A 23,984-nucleotide genomic window follows, 5' to 3' on the forward strand; every position below is an offset into this window, starting at 1 on the left:
ATGTGTGCAATGCCGTTTACCTGCCATATACCTTACACCTTTTTGAGGGCAGTCATAAATGCTACCATTTCGTATCCATTTTAAGTTGCAACAGGAGCGACGGCGGCGGCCACAAAGGTTTCAAGACAAACACCAGCGATAAGTCCAACACTGGGGCAAGCATATCAAATGCATTAAAGAACCCTCAACAGCGAATGTTTTCAAAGAGAACCAAACTGAAAGCCAGCTTATTAGTAAAGACCCAAACAAAGAAAATCTGAGAGCTGCTTAGAATTCCAATTGGAAACTGTCGACTGGCGACTGGCGACTGTCTGCTTTGTCGTCCTATCAGATTTAAAATGCTTACGGGATTCCATTTAGGGTTTTCGTAATGAAATTCAGCTTGCATGTGGTCAGTTATGGTTGAGGGTTTTCAGCTGCGAGCGCATATCAAATGAGTTGATCTTCCAGCCATCAAGTTTAAGGACTGCTGCTGCAGCAGCAGATTGATTGAAAATAACGAATAAGTGTATTTATATAAATATATATATATATATACATTTATATATATATATATATATATATATATATATATATATATATATATATATATATATATATATATATATATATATACACTGTATTTACAAAGAGGTATTTATATCACGTTTGACGTCGCTGGCAGCATTTTGCTAACAGCTGAGCAAATATATGGCAAGAAAGCTAAAATTAATTGGGTAAGAGAAGAGTCAGAGTGAGAGAAGGATAGATGCGGGGAGAGAATGAGGAATGAGAGAGAGAGAGAGAGAGAGAGAGAGAGAGAGCGAAAGAGAGGGCGAGAGAGAAAGAGAGAGATAAGATATAGAGATAGAGAGACAGATAGAGAGAGAGAGAGAGAAAGACACAAAGAGAATAATGGAAAGAGAGAGAGAGAAGGAAAAATACAAAGAGAGAGCTATAGAGCGAGAGAGAAAGAGGAAGATGAAGAGAGAGAAATAGAGTGAGAGAGAGAGAGAGAGCTATACCGCGAGAAAGAGTCAAATAGATAGACTGAGAGAAAGAACGAGGTATTGAAATAGAAGAGAAATTGATTTTACAGTAAGCTGTGAAAATTAAAAAAAAAAACAGATGCAGAAGAGCATTTCGCATTATCTCTGCTTAACGCTCGTTGCCCATTTAATTCTCTCGTTGTCTTCCTCTTCATCATTCTTTTCCTCTACATCTTAGCCACATTTACTTTCTTCTGCTTTATCTTTTTTCTTTTCTCTTCCTATTTCTCTCTTAGCTGTCAACGTTCTATGCGATTCTCATCATATTAAGGTCACATAATTGTGCTTATAAAATTCAGATTCTCTTTAGACTTCTCAAAGTCCATTTCCAGTTAGCAAAATTTGTTGAAGTGCATAAATTTTGGCTGCGCTGTCCGCCAATTGGGCTTGCGTATAATGCCTTTGGCTGCAGGTTAAGATGCACACACACACACACACACACACACACGCAGACGATTGCACGCATAATTCGTTTCACTTGCGCTTTTCTGGTTTGTTGCTGCATTTATGCGGATAAGACTTTCAGACCGGGTCGGGCACAACAGCAACAACAACAACAACAATAGCAGCACGCATTTTGTTGTTGTTGTTGTTGTTTGGCAAACGACAACTTCACCTGCTCAGCCAGTTTTAGCCAGTATAAAGACACACGCACACGCACATTCGGTACTTCCACATAACATTCAGAGATCAGACTGCTTTCTCGACAGCAGACAGCAAGCTGCAAGACCAATACACAAACATATTGGGTATTGGGTGTAGAAAACCAGAGTGAAATTCCTTGGCCAGACTACCTCACTCCACAATTGGCCCGCCGACCGGACCATACTCAATGGGAAGTTTTTTGGGTAATGCAAGTGGCGATGCGGAATCGGAATCGGAATCTGACTCTGACTCTGAATCTGAAAGACGTGCAGACAAATCTGGCTCACGATCGCCATCATTATATACAGGTTGGGCCAAATTGGTTTCCTCACTGGCAGCAGCAAACTAGGCTAACCTGTCGCACTTCCCCCAACTGCTGCTCGCGCTCTGTCGCTGTCGCTACCTTTTTTGGGTGGTGCGTGTTGCGCAACGCATTAAAAAGTCGAAAGAAATGCCGAAAGTCTGGACGCAACAATTTCCCTCGAAATGCTGTTCAATTTGCATAACATTTCGCTGGGCAGCCCCAATCGGTTATTGTACAATAGGCAATGGAAAATGTTGTTTCCCGAAGACTAGAAACTGAATCTGTAGTGTTAGCTGCGAAGTAACATGAAAGTCATTTGCATACATATTTCGCTTATGTTTTGGTATTTTTTCTTATATATTAGATATTCAGATATTTATATATATATATACATATATATTGCTTCATTGCCAGTGGCGACAAAACAAAAAAGTTGCGTGTGACTTTTGCCCAGATATATCTTGATATCTTTCAAGTCATTTTTTTTTCTCTCTTTTCTATTTATGAATGTCGGAAAACACACTAAATTACAACTTTCTCACGATCTTTGCGGGTGCATCGGAGCATAGAGAAGGCAAGCATATATCAAGGCAAGCATATATCAGTTTATAGCATATATATTTATGTATATAGTAGTCAGATTCTATCCAATTGCCTCGCTTGATCCAATTTGTATTTTGATTTGATGCGCGTAATTCAACCCTAATTCCATTAGGCACGCTTCGCTTGAGGCGATGTATGTCACAGCTTGTGGCTCATGGGAGTGTGACCATGAAATATATGTTGGCCAAGTTAGCAATGTGGAGCATTAGATTGGGCGTTAAGAGCCACAGTTAGGTTGCGTTTATAGCACAAAATCAGGCAATTGTGACAGTTGCAAAAAGCACCTCAAGCAATCTGACACAATATAACAAAAATGCTGTGTCAAGGCTTTGGCTGTGCACCCAATTGGGCTAGCTTTGCAATTAGCCAATAGAAATATTTCAAGTCTAGAATAGCAAAGCTGAAAGAGTTTTAGGTTCAGCTCGTTGGAAAAGCTAAAAGAGCGAGGCTCAAAGCGAACTAAATTCGATCTTTGAGCTTCGCTTTTTTAGCTTTTCCGTTGAGCTAAACCTAAAACTCTTTTTGTTTTGAAATATTTGTCTATTTGCCAATCTCAAAGCCTGTAAGAGGTAATCACTTTAAATCATAAATATATAGATAGTTTGATTGAAACTTTTTTATTTCTCTGAAGTCAGTCAAGGCAAAAAATCCGAAGCTAAAGTTTCTTAAACACACCTCGCATAATCTTAGAGCTACAGACACGAAAACTATTCTGAAGATTCTGAAAAAATATAAACTGCTTTTAGCATTTTCCTTAACCTTAGAAAGTTGTGCCTGAGCTAAGTATCTATAGAGTTCAGGGTATATTCAAGTTGAGCATTCCTCGCCTGGTTTTTCTCTGCATCGAAACTGGTTTGCCTTGAATTGTAAAACTTTTAATTAAGATTCTATCTAAAGAGCCCAATGTTGGCTAATGATGAAGTTGATGTCTATACCAAATCGAAAACTATAATAGAAAATGTCATAAAAACTGGCTAGGGATGACGCCAAGAGCTCCAGAGCTCCACAGGAATGGCTTTAACTATATAGATAAATGAAAATATTTGGGCAGCTGTGGCTTTTAGCATGACAAAAGTATGTGGCTAATAAAAGTGTATAGGCAAATTGAATTGGCTAAGAATGCGACGTTAATTGTTGTTAAACAGTGTTTCGCTTTCTATTAAACCACTTAGCTTGAAGAAAAATTGTAATTAATTTCATTATTTAATCGATCTTTGCATTAACGCACCTGTGCGCCAACAGGTGTCCACCTGCAGCAGCAGCAGCAGCAGCAGCCACAGCAGTAGCAGTAGCCAAGCTAGAGAAATACACGTCAACTGCAATAAAAACTTTCACCCAGGCGACTTTTGCGACTCTGGCGCGACTCCGAGGAGCTATCGAAATGTGCAAACACAAAAGTTGCATTGCAGCCGCTGGCAGGATGGCCAACAGCGTTGGCTTTTTGGCCAACACGAAATGTGCTGAGTGACCGGGAGGCTCATTGGCAATAGCCGAGGCCCAGGCCATTAGCGAAGAGTTTTTCCTTTTCTAAGTCTCATCGTGGTCGAAGGGAACAGAGACAGCTAGAAAAAGTTACGCAGTCATTGGCGATGGGAAAGTGAAAAGTCTCACACATTTTCAGCAGCATTCGCAATGCATTTGGTTTCATGTTAAACACTATGCATGACATGGCCAATGCCACGCCCATTAACTAAGCTTTCAACAGCAGTCGGCCAAGACTGGGCCCAATTGCCCAACTTGGCCAACAATTTGCTTGGCAACTAATCAAATTAAATGTTATCGCGAGACGAGCAAACAAGCTTGGCTAACGGCAAACATTGTGAACGACTAATAGATACGCTGTGCACTCAGCTCAGCATTAGAGTGCATAGATATATCTATTAGCCCTATAACAATTTTCTAGAAATTTATTTCTTTATAAACAAGATGCCGCAACATGTCACCAACTACTCTTGTTGACTGTAAACACAATTCTACAGGGTATAACCAGACGTTAAACACACCAAGCAACATGCCACGGCCAACAATCTAAACAAACAACAGCGAAGACAGCTTTGCAATTTAATTTTCTTTTCCTTTTTTCCCCTCGTTTTCGACTAATTATCATATATACACAACGTATGCATATTTATGTATTCAAATTAGCAGAGCGACAAACACACATTAAAATATAAATAAATCCGAATTTCGGGGTGTGGTCCAGCGTGGCCAAGGGCTGATGAGAACGTGTCTGTGAGCGCTCGCCTGATCGATTGTCTCTTTAATAATGCATAAACAGACGAAAGTCGCTTTGCCCAGCCTGTGTCACATGAAAATACGTCAAAGAACAAGCTAAGATATGATATTCATCGGATGCATTGCCAATCAGTTTCATAATCGAATCGGGCATATGCGCTTTGGGCGTTGGCTGACTCAAACTAAATTCCATTTTTTCTTTACAGAAAAGAAAAGATTTACTTCGAGTTGATTGCGTTTTATTTGGGTATGTGTGTGTGTGTGTGTGTGTCATATTGTGTGTTGATTACTCTGAACGCGTCGCCACGAAAAAAGAGTGCGAAATGCAATGACTTTTGCTATGACAGCCAAGAGCTGTCTAAACTTGAGCTTGAACTTAAGAATATAAATTTCAATTTGCTTTTGCTTAAATAAATACATTTTTTAGTAATTATATACAAATTTTCAAGCATTCATTTGCTTATACTTTTTTATATTAAAACAAAAATTAAAGTATGTAAAAAAAAAACATTTAATTTTGTATTTATATTTTTAGTAGTAATTAAAGTATATTAAAAAAAAACATTTAATTTTGTATACATATTTTTTTTAGTAATATTATACTATTTTTTATTCTATGCAAAATAATTTAATTTAAAAAAAATAAATTTTGCATTTTAATTTTATTATTTTTAAATTTGGCATTAAATTTATTATTCTTTTTTAATATTATTTTATTTTTATTAAAAATTAAATTTTTTATTAGTGCGTTTAATAGTTTTTAATATTATTTACTATTTTAATAATATTTTATTTTATAAATATTTTCTTTACGAAGTTGCAGACAATATGAAAACAAATCAAAGACAAATTTTAAATATTGCCTTGATACAAGTTAGAAGAATGAAATCAATAACTCAACAATTGATTATAAAACGATAATCATAAACAGATATCAAATTGCCTTGTTTATATTTGGATATTTCTTGCTCTGATTTTATTTACATTTCGCGATTTGTTTGCGCTTGTCCCATTTGGCGCGCATTGTTTAGCAAATGTGGAATTCGATCGTTTTCTGAGCCGGCGCACAATTTGACGCAACCTTTTTGAGATGGGGCACATCAAATGAAATAATGAAAATCAAACTGCAGAACCAAAACAATTTTCCCAACAAATTATGACAGCCAAAGAGCCAAAAAAGAACGTCGGCCGCAACGAGCCAAAGAAAGCAATCAAAAGGGCCAATCATTTCTGCCCAGGCCAGCTAAGGTGGCCAGGGGGTGGGGGTCAGGTAGCTAGGCACCCGGGGGCAGGTCGTGAGTGCGCCGAGAGCCAGCAACAGCACGGAATCAGACGGAACAAAAGCAAAGCAACAGCAACAACAAATTACATATTCTTCTTCTTCGCCTTCTTTTTATTTTGGCAGAAGGGGAGTGTCTGGGGGGCGCATGTAATTGTACATAGTGTAATATGTATATAATGGGCAACGGGCAATTGCCATGGCTCGAAGAGGTGCGGCTTGCGCCGGAACAACTCGACCCCGAAACTGAAAAAGGTTACAACACACACACACACACACACACATACACACACACACACATATTGAAGTTAACACTTGTAGAACACTTGTAACAACTGCCGAATATGCAGTGAGTCCAGCAACCCGCAGGTTCGGTGGCATAGCCCGTGGGTTCTCTGAAGTCAGCGTTGCGTGCAAAAGCCAAAAGCAGTTCCACTTGACGCCCATTCTAATGGGTCATGGGGGTCTCTACATGCTAAGAATGAGCCATAAAACTGAACATAATTACGATATGTTCCTGAGTACGCTTGAAACAATAAAAAAACGTGCTCTGATCGGCAGTGTTCGACTAGCAGATACCCTGTACCCATCAATCATTCTACACTACTTTTAACCCAATCTCAGCTTGGCTCTAATCAAAGAGTTCATCTAGCCACAATTGAAGTCGTTTTGTCTTTCGCCCGATCCGTAGAGTGTTAAGACTGTGACTGAGACTGAGATTGGGCAGGGGGAGGGGTAGTCACGGCCGGTTGCAAGTCGCGTCCAGCGTTCAACTGTGACCGCGGGGCAAGTTCGCAATGATTGCAAGAACTTCTGCGTTGCTTACTTTCTAGGCAAAAATCAAAGTCAAAGTCGCAGTCGGCGGCTAACTTACCCGAACAAAGCAAAATGGCAATGCCTGCGGCTCGTCGACGTCGACGTCGTCGTCGTTATCGTAGTCATTTTCCATGCTGGCATTTTGTTGGTGCAGCAACGTTTTAGTTTCATCTTCGGTGGCGCCACCAGCTGCAGCGTTGCTGCTATTGCCAGCTGCATCCATATCGAGAACTCAGAGAGCAAGTTGCGCGCTTTTTGCTTTTTCTCCTCCCTCTTTCTCTCTCTCTCTCTCTCTCTCTCTCACTCACACACACCAGTTAATTAGTTGTTGTGATTGGCAAGCGGCCAGCTGCTGTTTTAATTGCAATTGACATGAGCATTAGCATAAGCTTTAAACATTAAGTATACGCAGCATAAGCCAAGTAATTCGAGCTATTCGTATAATAACCAACTGTATTTGCCAGTCTCCCTCTCTCTCTCGCTCTTGTTGACTACAAAAATTTCACTTTTGTCCGCGGGGAAGCTTTTTCAGTTTTCAGTTTCAGTTGCTGTTTTCATTGAATTGCCATTAAACGTCATTATGTTGCGGCCATGGCGAGAGAGGCCTATAACATACACCTACACACACATATATATATATATATATATATATATACCTCTAATCTGTGCTCTATATGTGCAGCATAAATGCACAGCTTCATTTAATTGCCAACATAAAAGTGTAGCTCGAATTGAATATGCTCGACTGGCAGCTACCCTAGATAGCAGCAGCACTTGACGCGTGTTGCATCTGCAGTCAATATGCCAATATGCCCATATTTGAATATAAATTTAATGAGTATTGAAATGCAATTGGCTTTTTGCTGTTGCCGTTGTTGTTGTTGTTGTTGTTACTGATTGAACAATATAAGAAAAAATATCGTGTCGTGTTTTTCACTCGTTTCTGTTTCTTGAAATGGGAAAGTTTATCTCAGAGTCGGCACTTCTCGAATTCGTTCCGCTTTTCTGATTTATATGATGCATCTCTATAAGCATATAGACAATTAACTCTCGTTTCAGATATACCTAACAAATATCGTCGGCACTGGTGCTAGATGCTAGCTATATATATTCATATTTATATATATATATATATATTTAATTAGCTTTCAACTTGCGTAATTAAAATGTATATAGTCAATGATATCTGAGCAAATCTTATCGCTGTTAACAATCTATGCAGCTATGAATCATCCAAATTGTAGACAAAGCGAACAGCAACTCTTAAGCTGCAAATCCAAATTGATTATTTTATTATATTATTTCCGCAAATTAGAATCTAGCAGTTTCTGCACTACTCCAAATGAATCATAATCTCATTATCTTGCAGGTAGCCTACCAGTGTCGAAGACACTCGTGATCTTATATGATCTAGGTATCTGTCTCTCTATAAGCTAACGAATGTTGCCATGGAATCATCTATTGGGAATCTGGACAATCGACTTGAGCTATGTTTTCTTATATATTTTCTTATATTTATATCTATATCTATATCTATATCTATATCTATATCTATATCTATATCTATATCTATATCTATATCTATATCTATATCTATATCTATATCTATATCTATATCTATATCTATCTATATATCCATATATATACCTATATCTATATCTATACACATCTCTTTATATCTAGACTAAACTTTGATTGACCTGCAAGTTAAATATGTCATAATTCTTATCTAAATCAGTTTGCTATATATTATGCGAAAGCCTTATCTATTATCTATTTATATCTATCGTTATCCACATATCTTGACTCAACTCACATAAAGTAGCCAAATTCTTATCTCAGTCCCATCTCCGACTAATTATCATATCATTCTACCAGCTACCTTTTTATATAGCCAACCAGATCTAGTCTATATACGTTCATTATAGTTTTATGCTTGGCTGTGGGCATTCGAAATGATGTCGCTGTGATGGCGAGCCTCTGACCCTCTAACCCAATCCACTTTATGGTCCACAGATGAAGGCGCGAAGCGGGAGAGGAAAACGTATTTGCTGATGCTTTTGTATTGCTTGTCGCTTTCTATGCGATGGCATTTAACAAAAAAGCTATGTGCAGCTTTTTAGAATCGGCAATAACAACAACAGCAAAATAAAAAGTGGAAGCAGCAGCAGCAGCAACAATAGCCCCAAGTTCTATGGCAAGGTAAGATAGGGGGCTAACGGCACCGAGTTACGGGCGGCGTGACTAAACTGGTTGGCATTTTTAATTTGTTATTCTTTAGAGTCAACAATTGACACAAATACTATCATCTGTGTACACACACACCCACACACACATTAGCGAACGTATCTACTTGTATGGAGCCCAGACACAATGCCTGATCCTCGCTGACGCGCTCATTGCTAATGTCTTTAATCAGCGTTTGCCTAGTGACATATCGTTGCCTCCAATGCCACAATGCTGTGGGAGTATTATAATAATAATAGTACTTAGTGAAGCTGAAGATATCAGCCGATAAAAGCCGATGTTTACTTTGATTGTTGATATCGATTTCGAAATCGATCAGCCTGAGCTACAGTTTGTCTGGTCTTCAATATCATCGAAAACGGCTAAAAAGAGTCTTATTAAATGTCGGCTAAGTCGGCTATGACCTGTTGGGCTATCATAAAATTGAATTCACGAATCAAACTCTAATCTACAGTTTGACGAGCACTGCGCTTGAGCCATCAATCGAAGCTTTGTAGACTCCAATAATGCTAGGCCATACAGGCAGAGCTCACTGTTTGGCAGTCACTGGAGCTTAAAACCGTATATGCAGCAGACAAAAGCTCTTCTTAACTGCTGCCAGGGCATGGGACAGTCGGTTATAGCCAACATTCTCACTTGTTGCTTGTGGTATTTGCGCTGCTTCATTAACTTTTCCACATCATCAACAACCACCGCAACAACAACAACAACAATAACATTCACCCACTAAAAATTGATCTTATGCTCGTTTATCGTATTCTGTTTTTGCCGCTTTAACTATTTTTACTATTTGCATTTTAGGCTTTGCGAAGTTAAACAATATTTATCTTCCGCTACAACAACAACAACAACAACAACAGCAACAGCACAGCACAGACAAAAACAACAACAGCACTTGTCGCCCGTTACCTTTATTTCTTTTTCTCGTTTTGTTTGTTTCTCTTCTCTTTTTTTGCCGTATTTATTGAATAAACAAAAGATTTCTAATTTGTTTGACACTCGCACAACTCACACGCTCAACTGTGTGGCTGCTGCAGCAGGTGAGTTAATGTTTCAACTCGGTTTTATCGTTGTTATCGTTAATGCACTTTCCACAACTGCTACAACTATTAAAAAACAAAACAAAACAAAACAAACAAAAAAAACGCAACAGGTTGCTACCTGAAACGACAAAGCTATTTAACTGCGTAAGGTGCACACGCTCGACTCGAATATTAAGCTACGACTGAAATTACAGCGGGTAAAGTATGACCAGCCGTGTTTCAATACGTTTACCGCTCTCTTCGAAGATATCGATTGTTTAGCCTAATCGAGAAAAGTGTATGTATCAACATAATTCGATTTTCTTTAGTCTTTTTTGTTATCGATTAGTTTGTATAAGAGTCTAATAAAATTGTTGAAACATTTTATTTACCGTTGAATTTGTCTGCTTTATAGTTTAAATGCATATGTTATCATATACCTATAATGTAAGTTATCATTGGATTTCCTATCGAAAAATCCAAAAAAAGTATTATTTACTTACCACAAAAAGTTCGGAATACTAAATTTCGGTTAACTTGAATATCATTTTTAAAAGTTCAATGTCTTAATAGAACAATATATACCAAGAGGATCTGCTAAGCATAAATTATGTTTAACTTTCTTTGCTTTATAATAGGCAAAAAAAGAAACTCCATCTTTAATTACTAACGTTAAACTTGTTCGGTTCAGCATTGCAATTATTTAGTATATTTAACCGCTTTTTTGCAGTTGAAATTTTTGGGCAACTTGTGCGCGCCGCAAACGGTCACACTGTGCCACAGCTGAGCTCGCAATAAAAATAAATATCGAATTTGTGTTTGTGTGTTGCTGGGGCAAAGAGTGATTTGTAATGTTTTTCCGCAGTCTATAAACTAGGTAAAAAAAAAAATTGTATAAAAATATGAAAAAATTATTCGATCTGCGCAAAGAACAAATTACGCGCAAAAACTTGCTAATAATAGTTGATGTTACAACAACAATTTATTTATGGCGCTTTGTTTTGAATTTTTATATAATTTATAACTTCTACAAAACAATTTGCACACCTACACAAACGCATACACCCACGCAGCCACACACTCACACACAAACACTCCCACGCATACATACGACAAATGCAAGCGCAATAATTCTTGTTGCTTCTTGCAAATACACAGTTTGAGAGTCACTGTTAACAGAGTTGTGAATTCAGTATAACAAATAAATAAATGTATAAGAAAATAACAGAAATTTATGGAAATATATATTTTTTTTTTAAACAATAAAATAGTTAAAAAAATAATGTGAAAAATTAAAAAGTTACTTTTTTTTAACAAATAAAATAAAAAATATTTAAAAAAATGAGAAAAATATATTAAAAAAAATATATATAAAATTTATAAAAAAATTTTTAAGTTCATTTGAAAATTTTGCTATTTTTATTATAGTTTGAGAAGTGTACAAAATTATTCGTTGTAGTGTTTTATATAGTATAAGTACTTTTGTTATATTTCCCTGTTCCCATATCTACGACGGGGCCATAATATATAGCAAATTTCTAATAATACAAAACAACCTCTCTGTATACATATACAAATACATACACATATACATATATATATATGTATTTGTGTAGTAAGGCCTTCGAAGATGACCGACAGAAGAGAGCGACGCAGCGTAAACGAGTGCATCACCAATTATCCGTACTATGGGGCCCAGGCGCAGTCGAATCTGCAGGCGAGCTGCAAGAGTGAGTGCACCTAACGGAGATAGTCGATTTGCGTATTATCTGTAATAATCATTATTTGACTACTTCAAGACTCGCTGGACTTTGTGCAACGCTTGAGTCTGCTGAACACGTTGAGCGTGCACAGCGGCTGTGTGAACACGGTCAATTGGAATGCCAGCGGAACGCTGATTGTGTCCGGTTCGGATGACAACTATCTGGTCATAACGGAGGCCAAGAGCGGCCGTGTGGCGGCTAGAACCAAAACGCAACACAAACGCCACATATTCAGCGCACGCTTCATGCCACACTCCAATGATCAGGCCATTGTCTCGTGCTCCGGCGAGGGCATTGTCATGCATACCGAATTTCTGGCACCCTACGGGCCCGGCAGGAGTGCCGAGGAGGCGCTCATTGGCGAGGGCGGTCGTCAGGCCAGCTTCTTTGATTGTCACGCCTTTGGCAGCACATACGATGTCCTGCCATTGCCGGACAGTCCACGCGTCTTTCTCAGCTGTGGCGAAGATGGCACCGTGCGCTGCATCGATCTGCGCGTGAGCAGCCGCTGTGCCGAGTCCGTGTGTGATAAGCACATCTTTATCACGGCACCATGCGCAGTCACCGCCATGGATGTGGCGCCCATTAACCACTATAAGCTGGCCATCGGTTGCTCCGACTCCATAGTGAGGCTATATGATCGACGCATGCTGTCGGCCGGCACAGATCGGGATCGCATCACCTGGCCATTGAAGGCATATCCCATACCCATGAAGTATACACGTCGTCACTATCGTCCCACCTGCGTCAAGTATAGCGCCGACGAAGCAGAGCTGCTTGTCAGCTACTCAATGGAGCAGCTATATTTGTTCGATTTGCAGCATCCGGGCTACAACGATGCCGACTTGCTACGCAGTGGCTGCTATACACCGAAGCTGCGACGCGACAACGACCCAGAGCCGCAAATGCCACGTTTGCGTTTTCGCGGCGATTGGTCCGACACAGGGCCCAATTCCATGGCCAATGCCGATCACGATCCGAATCGCCTGAATGTGGGCCAGGCACGCCCGCCGCTCGTGCCCAGCGTGCTTCGACGTCTCAGCGATGAAATTATTCGCATGCTCAACTCTCAAACACATCAGATACACGCCATCAATCCGGCCAGCCGGAGCAACAGCTCCAGCTCACGTTCGAGTCACATGTCCTGGCAGGATGCCGTCTTGCGCACGCTGGATAATCAGAGCGAATCGGCAACAAGTCGCACCAACAGTCTGCGGCTCGCTGCCGCCAATGAAATCAGCCAAGCGGCAATTGCGGCCAACTCCAACCCGACTGCAGCGGATGGTGAGTAAAGTCAGTTCCAAGACTCTGGCTAAAAGCTACAAAGCGTGCATATATTGCTATTATGTATGTATATATATATATTTTCAATCAATTAGTCTATGATCTATTGAATCAGTATTTTAATCTAGTTTATATTGTCTTTAAGGTCAACCACTTGGACACAGCCAGCTCTAAATTGTCCCTAACACTCATTATTTATCTCTGTGTTCACATTACCTTTAGACGCCAGGTAAACGTAGTGCATCAGTTAGAGCAGCTGCAGCAGAACATCGTGTAGAACGAGACATAGATATAGTTGCATTCGAGTGCATTGGGAAACATTTATTTATATTTTCCAATATTTTATCAGCATAAATGCTCAGTTTTAATTGCTGAGAATCGCCTAGAAGAGCAACAAATTTTTCAAATTTGATTTGAGAAAACTTAGCTAATTTTTGTGTACATAAATACATATATGCATGCATGCATACATACATACATATATACATACATACATACATACACACACACACACACACATACATACATAAAAGCAAATCTAGGCGATTTTCGTACTTAGCGTAAAGTCAAATGAAGATAGAAATTATTTTTGTCTATGAATATAAAAATGTTATTTATATGTGAGCCAAAAGTAGGCGTGGCAGACCCCATAAAATAGAAATACTCTTGATCAGGCAATAAGCTGTCCGTCTGTCAGTTGGAATCGATAACTGATAATAATCGATCATTTTATTTAGTTTTTTAAGCGTTGCTTGAGAACCAGAAAAGCTAGAGTTTTTGAATTAATCGCTGTGGCTCAAGGAGTCGTAGTGAGGTCGAGCTATCAGTCGGGCACTCCCGACTAGATCACTTCTCTCTTCGCTTTACATATAGCTCCCATTTTTCGTTCGCAGCCGACGATAAGCGAGATGCTGTGATGGAGTCTGCAGATGATGTAAAAGAGCGACAGCTAAATAAGTTTGACTACATAAAAATGTCATTTAGGGGACATCGCAACTCGCGCACCATGGTGAAGGGCGCCTGCTTCTGGGGTGACGATTTCATAATGTCCGGCTCGGACTGTGGCCACATCTTCGTCTGGCAACGGCACACTGGCAAGGTGGTGAAGACACTGCTGGCCGATCATCGTGTTGTTAATCGTGTCCAGCCACATCCGACGCTGCCCTATTTGCTCAGCTCGGGCATCGATTACAACATCAAGGTGTGGGCGCCCATTGGGGCAACTTCAATATTTGATGAAGCTGAAACAACAGCGGTAGGTGTCACAGAGCGAGAGAGCGGGAGAAGAGATTATGATTAACATATTTTTTATGTTTACAGCTAATTAAGAGCAATGAAATCATGTTGGTGGAGACACGCGACACTATAACGGTACCTGCCCAGGTCATGATACGCATTTTGGCCGGCTTGCGTCAATACCATCGGATCAGGCATGCATCGGGTACCAGAGGATTGGGCGTGGAGAGTAGGCGTGGCCGCAACGAAACTATGCGAGCTATTGAAGCGAATGCTGTTGTTGCCGCAACTGCAACTAGCAGTGATAATAATGCGCAGCATACTAATCATAATCGTAATGATAATGATGAAGATAATGATAATGATGATAACAATCGCAATGGTACCATCAGCATCAGCATCAGCAACAGCAGCAGCAACAGCAGCAGCAGCCACAACTCAAATACAAACTAAAGAAATCTTGTCAATGAGAAAACTATATAGATATCCACATAAACATATATAAATACATATTGTGGCTATCGGCGCTGCACTCCCGTGTCTATATAATATATATATATAATAGATATATATTGTCCATTCCCTGCTGGCCACAATTGTGTCCACATTCCCCTCCGCATCCATTCAAGCTTAGTAGTTTTCGGCGCCGATATCCATCTTAATTGTGAGACTCAAAAAGCATACGATCGGTGTAGCTATATATATACGGTACATACTATATATGGATATATCAGATAACATTTGTTCCTTTTTAATTTGTAAATTAATTAAACACACTTAGAGAGAACTGTCTAGTTTTGCTATTTGTTATTATTGTTAGTACGTTAAACTGTTTTGCCTCTAGAAAATGACATTATTCGTGTTTTGTTTTCTTTCTATTTTGCTCTTTTATCATTTGTTCTAACTCAAATGAAAGAGATATATATATCTATATATATATACTTGTATATGTACACTAGCATACATAAATTGCGATTAAGTACACTACGCTTAAATGCTAAACAACTATAAGTTAAATGCACTATATACAAAACTCAACTGATATTATTTACATTACATTTTCTATATATATATATATATTATATAAGTATATATATATATATATATAGCGGCTACGTTTTTCGTTTTCGATTCTCCGGGAAATTGTTTTATGAATAACGCTATTAATAAATACAATATACATTAGACGATCTAAACAATATCTTGCACAATATGATCTCGTTTAACAATTTGTTCGAATACATATATATATATAAATATATTATACTTAAATATATAATTAAGTGTACATTCGCCTCATTAGGTGCGGCGCAGACCCAGGCTGTCGATGGTCTTAGTTATCGCCATATCATTAATTTCCGAGTCCTCTGGCTCATTGTTATTGTTGTTGTTATTGCGGTTAGCGCTGCCGCTAGCGTTGCTATTGGCTGCGCCCGTTGGCTCCCCTCGGGCAGCGTATGTGTCTGAGAAAATATGAGCCAGAGCAACATAATGACCATAGCTGCCAGTTGGAGCAATGCCGTTGATGCTTGGCTGCTGTTGCGGCGGCTGCTGCTGCTGCTGCTGCTCCGGCTGCTCCATGCGCGGACGGCGCATTGGCGGCGGCTGCATTTCCTCCTGTGCTGCTGCCACTGGCTCTGTGCAGACGCTGTTCTCGCTGCCGCTAGCATTGGAGGCGTACAAGCCATGGCGAGCGATGGCAGCGTCTATGGCATTGCGCTCGATGTCGAAGGCAGGCGCTCGAGAGATTGCCTCGGTGCGATAATGTCGCACAATTTCCAGATTGTGGTTCACATAATTTTCGCGCTGCGCCTCGGTTAGAACCGCTGAATGCCACTCCTGGAGCTGCTCATCAGTCATATTATTGACTATACAAATCACATATATTTTTTTTTATTATATGTACATAATACACACAAATGGCCATGAAGTGAGAGGGAGCGAGAGAGAGAGAGAGAGAGACAAAAAAACAAACATGTATCGCATGAAAAGGCGCTTCAGCATATGTTTAATTTGGTCGAATTGTTGACAAGCCATGGCCACCACTTACAATTGCTGCTGGCACTGGTCCCTCGCCGCAAAACCAAGTTTTCCATTTCGATTTTTTACCAATTAAACAAATGTAAATACTTTTCGATTTGGCATACGAATGTGTCTATTGCATACACAAATGCATTAGAGATGCGCAATGGCCAAGTGTCAGGGGAAGGGCCAAATATCGATAACACTTCGATATATCTAGTAATGCTTGCTTTCGATATGTGTGGCGCCAAACAAACCTTAAAATTTGTATCAATATTATTTATTCGTTTATATTCAAAATTAGACTTGAATTAGGCGCCTAAAGCAACTTAATTCACTTAAATATATAGTTTATACATAATAAGTTCAAAGTTATTTATTAAATTGAAAATAACTTAAATAAATATATGAGTATTTGAGTGAAAAAACTATTCAGTGCTAAATATTTTAAACCATTTTTGAAAACTTAATTAAAAATAAATTTGAAATTTTTTTTATTAATTTAAATCTATTGAAAATTAAACTCAAAGGAACAACAGTTGCTTTTTGTTTCAAGTTAAAAAAATGATTAAATAGAAAAAAAAGCAAATAAATTAACTAAAAACAATTGTTTATAGAAGATGCTGAGAGCTTTTATTATAAAAATATATAATTAAAAAAATAAAAATTGAAAGAAAAGTTAGTAAGACAAAAACCTTTTTATTCATTATTTGAAAAAAAAATACATAACAATTTGATTTCTATAATTAACAACACAACCACAAACAAATTAATTAAATTTTTTTAAAAATATTTAAAATAAACTATATATTTTAAATAAACTAAAACAAACTTAAAACAAAACTAAAATTTAAATATAAAGTACAAAAATTGGAAGAAAGAAATTGAAGAAAAATTGAGCTAAATCCAATTTCGAATTACGTAAACTTATTACGTTATGATTATATTATGATTATGTTTTGAAGGTAGTTGTAGATGTGTATATATATATATATATATATATATATATATATATATATATGTATATAAATATATACCATGCTTACCTGATAATGTTTAATGTTAATTTCCTCTAGTTTTTTTTTTGTTTACTTTTTTCCATAATGCAAATGGCCAAAAGCTGAAGGAATATATTCGCGCTACGCTTGGATACATTCACTCATTCACCCATTCATATTCACATTCACAATTGCATTTGCAATTGCATTTGCAGGCTGCGTTAATTTTTCCGCCTTGTTTGAGGCCTGTCGATTGCATGTTGTAACAGGTTGGCTTGTAGCCGGGAATGCAGGCTGAGCAGTCATGGAAGAGGCGGCAGCAGCAGTAGCAGCAGCAGCAGCAGCAGCTGATAAAAGTATCTTGAATGTAAAATTCTTAACGTTTCGTTTTGGCATTTATTTGTTGTTGTTGTTTTAATTTTTTTTTGCGCAGTTTTGGACAAGTCGCACGAGCGTTTGGGGTTGAGAGACGGCAAACGCTTGCTGCTTGGGGATGACTGGGGAGGAGCGGGGGCTTTGAGGGAGGGGGTTCCAGGGTCTGTTACTGCGCGGAATGCATTCACGTTTTTTTCCTGTGTTTTTCTTTTTTTTGTTTGTTTCTTTTCGCATTTTGCATTTGGTTGGCCTGTTGTAATTGGCAATGAAAAATTCCAAGTGTTTTTCAAAGTGCTCTTTAGATGGCCTAATGTAAGCCAACTAACTAACAAAGAAAGCAATTTCACACACACACAGCACCAGCACTCACACACGCAAGTAAATACTTTGAATAGGTAATAAAATTAAAAAATTTCAAAAAACTGGAAGCTAACGTACGACCACGTATGTGCTTGTCTAAGGAACCCATACCAAAGCGATTTCCAACTGTTGCTGTTGCTGTTTCCACCCAGCGCAAAACAAAAAAACAGCACACAACTCAGAGTACCTTAGTGGGCAATGCTCGACTAGCAGATACCCCGAGAAAAGGCTAATTCAACTGTAGGTCAAAATCTGAAATATATATATGTGCCTAACAATTATATGCGAGCTGCATGAAAAGCAATTCAAACTATCGATATTTATCGTTAATGAACATATGCAAAGAGTTATCGACTCTAGTCGGCAATGCTCGACTAGCAGATACCCTGAAAACTGCTTATTTATTTATCCAGCATAAGCAAAGGATTATCCAATATGTATAGCCTCTATACTTGACGTGATAGACAGCTCGAGGCGCATCGTGCTCGACTCTCAGCCCTACACCTTCAGTCAACCCATATACCCGTTTTCTTGCCAATTGCAATGGGTTCAAAAAAAGAAGAAAAACAAACGAAATGAAAAGAAAAGAAAAGAAAATAACAAAAAGTCATATGAAGCATTCCAAAGTGCATAGGAAAATATCAGTGCACAGTGCCTGCATTTAGCTCATTTAATGTAAAACATTTTTGCCCCAGCAAACAGCGGCAGCAACAACAATAACAAGTGTATTATTAACTATATACATGCATATATATAGTCATATGGCTGACTGCTAGACGTAGTTTTACCTATTTTGCACAGCAAACTTTATATTCACTTTGAATATATCAAAAATGTGTGATGAATTTACAAATATTCAAATTTCTGTATAAAAATCAGCAATTGCACTTGAAGAGCGCCTCGAATCCCCATCGGAGCAATATTTACTATAAGTGACAGGCAAAGTCTGCAGGAACTTCTCCCCTTCGATAGTCTCTATGGAGTAATAATCGATAAATCGTCCAATCGATTTGACAATCAGCAAAAATTCATATATATGGGCGTGGCATAGAGATCATAGAGTGACTCTACAAGGATTCACGTGCAAAAGTAGATGATACCAACTCAGCATCTGTAAAAGAAAACTAAAGATTTCCATGATTCTATCGGAAGTAATCTACCTGTAAGACTGTGAAAAGATATGGATCATCCAACTTCCAGCTTTCAAATGTTGGAGGATTTGAAAAGCCAAAAATCTCTCTCACTCTCTCTTTCTCTTACTCCCTCTCTCTCTGCCTTACTCTCTCCCTCTCTCTCTGAATCTATCTCTCCATCCTCTCTCTCTTTCTCTCTCTCTCTCTTTCTCTGTCTCTCTCTGTCTCTCTCTCTTTCTCTATCTCTCTCTCTTGCCCTCTCTCTATCCCTCTCTCTCTCTCTTTCCCCCTGATCTAGAACATACAATTTCCTTTTCAAATTATGATATGATGATATGATAAAATATTCAATGCCAAATATGTTATATCGTATGGTCACATTTACTATACATACACATATACGTACATATATATGCACATATATGGTAAATACTTTACAAGATGTGTGTAAATACAAATGAATGAATCGTTCATTGAAATGCGAAAGTCTTTTTTGGCTAGACTTTTCCTGATGTTGTCCATTACGCGTACATATAGACATACGCATATACATACATGCACACATATGTATATGTATGTATGTATGTAGAATCTGTGTGTGTGTGTGTGTATCTGTATATCTCATCTTGAATTTTGTACTCGTATTTTATTCGTTTTCATGTTGTCTTGTCTTGTCTTGTGCTGCGTTTATATATAGACAGACTGACTGCGGATCGACATAGCCATAGCCATAGCCATCGACATCGACATAGACATAGACATAGACGTAGACATCGACATCGACATCGTCCGTCTGCACACATGCTGAGCTGTTTTGTTCACTTTCAACACACTAGCCTTAATGTCTAATGATGTTTTGCCCCTTACACGCGTGAAGTAGAAAATTATTTTTAGTGCCCAAAATCTAATACGAATGAAATAGAAATAAAAGCGCACAAAATTTAAATTAAACCTTTCGAGAACAAATCGGCGAAGGCATTCAATTTGCCAGCAGACATTTGCCATTGGCTTGGCCCCACTGTGCGTGAAAATACATGCATGCGCATATGCACTCATATGTGTGTGTGTGAGTGTTATGGGCAGTGTGGGCGGGCTGGGTCAAGCAAGAGTCAGCGGCAGCGGCAGCAGCAGAGACAGTGGCAGACAATGAGTTACAACTGTCAAGTCGATTGCCGTTAAATCGCTCAAGAGCTCAAGAAGAAAGACGATGACGACGACGACGACGACGACGACGTCGACGAAGACGCAGGCGACGTGCGCAGTTGGCGTCGTTAAAAAAAAAAAAAAGCCCGAAGCTGAATTGCCGAGGCGCGCGCTCTGTGCGACATAATCCCAACCCCCGTGGGGTGTACTGCAGCCGCTACTACATTGTACCTCATCATCCAGTTGAGAGCGCTCTTTGAGCGACCATCTTGATTTACATGTGTGTGTGTGTGTGTGTGCGCCCACAATATTATGGCCATTTCATAATTTTATGTTTTTGGTGTTGTGCGTCTTCGATAAAAACGCACCCCGGACTCCCTTTCCACTCGGCAACCCACACGCAATGCGCTCATTGAGCGCTCTATTGCCCTCTCGCTCGCGCACTGAGTGAAAAAGCGCAGCAATCAGCTGTTTCTGAGCGACCCAGCAACATGTAAAGAGATGGCGGCAAATTACAAAACTTTGCCAATATGCGCAACAATGTTCGATGCTCACACTGATCCCGAGCCGAGCAAACTCCCAAGCGGTGCTCCCTCAACCAAACAGCAACAACAACCCACATAGTGCCACTCACACATTTGCCTCTTAACTTATGTTGTTTCAATTCGTAGATCGCATGTTGCACCCCACTAGGCGCAATACATACGTGCATATGTGCGTGTGTGTGTGTGTGTGTGTGCGTGTGCGTGCGTTTTTGTGTGTGTTTTGGTTCAATTTATGGCAATTAATGCATTGGAGGCGTGCATTTTAAGTGCCTGTGCCCAGTGACAATTTTATGGGGTTCAACAAACGCTAATTTCATGCATGTTGCAACATACACATACACACGCATGCATACATACAAACATAAATTCATAACAAAGAATAAAGTTTCTTACATTTGTTAATTGACACTTTCAGTATTTAGAGAATGGCGAGTGTCAGTTAAAAACTTGAGAATCGCACAGAAGAAAAAGAAGAAAATTAAAAATTCTTTTCCTTGTTTTATATATTAATATCTTGTTAATCAATACCATTTCCATATATTTAAGATCATTAATATATATACCATTCAGTTCTATACTACCCGTACTAATACTAAATCCTTGCAAGTCTATTCACTTAGTTCTTGGCATTGTACGAAAGTCAAACTTGGGTCAGAACCGGCGCCAAAATATGAAATGATAGAACCAAAATAGAAAAATCAAGCAAAAAAAAAAAGAAAACAAAAAAAAGTGATTTATGTTAAGTGCTGCGCCGAGAGAGCCGGGCAATCGGCATATAAGTATCTTACAGGAGCTGCCCACACATACAGGCACGTGCAGGCACACTCGTTTCTTACAGTTCTTTCGCTCTCTCTTTCTCTCTTTGACTCAAACGCTCGATTGAAAAAGTGGAGGCTGAGTGAATTTACGTAAAGACAAGTCGCTTACACTGTACTGCAAGATTATCGCAATATCTTTAATTATCATTAGCAACATCATTGAATAACTATATTTGTTGTTCACGAAAGCTACAATCACTAAGTGTATTATAATTTTTGAAAAAAATACAACTAAATAGTATATATAACTTATGCACATATGTATGCATGAGTGTGTGTGATTGTAAATGAAATGTATCTATATACATATATTATTGAATAAATAAATTTTAACTTTGCATTAATTATTTATTTTATTGCTATCAAAAGAATTATATTTTTTAAATAGCTTCTATATGCTTGTATAATTAGATATTGTCACAAATTCGTCTTACGCATGAACCTGCTTTTACACAAACATAAGCATACTTGCACACATACATAATTTTTGAGTAGCGAGTCACAGCAAGTGTTCAGCGGTATCTCTTATACGGCCACCTCACTGAAAGTACTCAACCACAGGCGGGCCAGCAACAACACGTGTTTGAGCGAAACTCAGTTCGCAAGCTAACCAGAACAAGAAGACCAGCAACAACAACATTGAACAGAAACAGCGGAAGCTGATTCATGCGCTGTGCGCACTCCACTCGCTCGCTCCCATGCTGTATAGACAGCGGCAGAATTCTCTCGTACGCCATCTCTCGCTCTAACTCACTGTGTCTCTCTCCCTCGCTCACACTCGTATTTTGCTCTCGGCATGTACTCCATTCAGCTGGTGGCGACCAACTTGGTGAGTAAATTTGCTATATGTGTGTATAATATACATATACAGTGTCTGTGTGTGTATATGTTTCGCGCGCGTATCCAACAAACTGTTGGGGCTCGCTCTTCGGGCATGGTTCGTATGCTACTCTGTGCAGTGTTTGTCTCTTTAGGCTTATGTGTGTGTGTTTGTGTGTATGCGTGTGCCTGTGCCTGTATGCGTGTATGGGTAGGTTGGCAGTTTTGCTGCACGGCTCACTCGCGCGCAATGAGCGCTTTTGCTGTTTTAATTTTTGCCTGAAATACATTTTGAGCTAATTTCGTATTGGTAGTTTTGTTTATACCGTCGGTTGTGTTGGCGTCACATTTTGTATGCGAAAGCAAGCGCAGCACGTAGTTAACAAATTTTAATCAAATAGCCAAATACGCTTAGACAATACCTATAGAAAATTTCGTTTAACTTATATACATGCGTGTATGTATGTATATAAATAAATATATAAATATATATATATATATATACATATGTATCTATGTGTGTGACCGCATGTATCTGTGTATGTGTCTCCATTAAAAGCACATTTCGCCTTTGACTCTCTGGCCTGGAGCATTGTGCGGCGCGTGTAAGGAAAACGTTTAAGAAAAATGCCGAAAGGGCATCCCATACGAAACCGCATCCCAAACAGAATCATCTGTTAAGATACATACAAAAACCAAAAAAGAACTTAAATATTGGTCAGCGCGTGCCGCCAACTGCCGTTAGGCAAAACATACACACACACACACACGGACACACACAATAATAACAACAACAGAACTACAATAAAGTATAGCAAAAGAAATTAAATTAAATTCGCAACGGCGGCGGCGACGGCAGCATAAGCGCGAATAACCGAATTATAATTATATATATAAATATATATATATACACATATATGTGCTTAGAAGTGTATATCATAAAGTAACTGTGTGCTGCGTGCGTGTGTGCGTGTGTTTTTGGTGCTCTATGGCAAGTTCTTATCCCAATTTATGTTGTGTTCTAAAACCAATTTGTCGTACAACAGTTTTTTTATGTGCATAATTTTTTTTTGTTGTGTGTGTGTGGTGCACCCAGTGACTGTTGTTTGTGGTTAAAAGCTGCGGCAACGCCAGCGCAACTGTTGCACCAAACCAAATTGGCGACAATACGCCCATCAGCATCGTCCGCAGATTGCGCGCCTTTTTTTCTCTCCGTGTAACACGCGTCGCTGCAACGGCAACAGCAGCAGCAGCGACAACAACAATAAAAGCTTAACACATGTTGTTCAAATTTCAATTTGGTTTAAGT

General features: G+C 38.9%; 3 protein-coding genes across 5 annotated transcripts in view; 1 reads left to right on the top strand and 2 right to left on the bottom strand.

Annotated features, from left to right (window-relative positions):
• Nucleotides 1–10,388, bottom strand: part of LOC111600212 (rhophilin-2) — a 36,181-nt gene extending 25,793 nt beyond the window's left edge. Inside the window, exons 1-2 of one of the 2 annotated variants that reach the window (XM_030223514.1) lie at nt 10,067–10,388; nt 6,969–7,262 (exon numbers count right to left, since the gene is read on the bottom strand). In XM_030223514.1, the coding sequence (XP_030079374.1) occupies nt 6,969–7,133 (165 nt within the window). In that variant the 5' untranslated portion in view covers nt 7,134–7,262; nt 10,067–10,388. Of the gene's footprint in view, nt 1–6,968; nt 7,290–10,066 lie in introns of those variants that run through there. The other variant, XM_023316233.2, reaches the window with a different exon arrangement.
• Nucleotides 10,389–10,946: 558 nt separating this feature from the next.
• On the top strand, nt 10,947–15,171 carry LOC111600173 (DDB1- and CUL4-associated factor 6-like). 2 transcript variants are annotated; one of them, XM_030223522.1, is made up of 5 exons: nt 10,947–11,056; nt 11,800–11,909; nt 11,979–13,226; nt 14,120–14,481; nt 14,547–15,171. In XM_030223522.1, exons 2-5 carry the CDS (start codon nt 11,810–11,812, stop codon nt 14,913–14,915), a joined length of 2,079 nt encoding a protein of 692 aa, XP_030079382.1. In that variant the 5' UTR covers nt 10,947–11,056; nt 11,800–11,809; the 3' UTR covers nt 14,916–15,171. The 2 variants fall into 2 exon arrangements, with proteins under 2 accessions (XP_030079382.1, XP_030079381.1); XM_030223521.1 differs by having other exon boundaries at nt 10,948–11,056; nt 11,796–11,909.
• Nucleotides 15,172–15,576: 405 nt separating this feature from the next.
• On the bottom strand, nt 15,577–16,667 carry LOC111600200 (nuclear transcription factor Y subunit gamma-like). Its single transcript, XM_023316216.2, has 2 exons — nt 16,513–16,667; nt 15,577–16,330 (listed from the first exon to the last, which is right to left on the bottom strand). The coding sequence occupies exons 1-2, from the start codon at nt 16,556–16,558 to the stop codon at nt 15,762–15,764; spliced, it is 615 nt and encodes a 204-aa protein (XP_023171984.1). The 5' UTR covers nt 16,559–16,667; the 3' UTR covers nt 15,577–15,761.
• Between the last annotated feature and the right edge of the window lie 7,317 nt (nt 16,668–23,984).

The sequence above is a fragment of the Drosophila hydei genome, unplaced genomic scaffold (assembly GCF_003285905.1).
Source record: "Drosophila hydei strain 15085-1641.00,03,60 unplaced genomic scaffold, DhydRS2 tig00000232-arrow-arrow-pilon, whole genome shotgun sequence".
Taxonomy (NCBI): Eukaryota; Metazoa; Arthropoda; class Insecta; order Diptera; family Drosophilidae; genus Drosophila; species Drosophila hydei.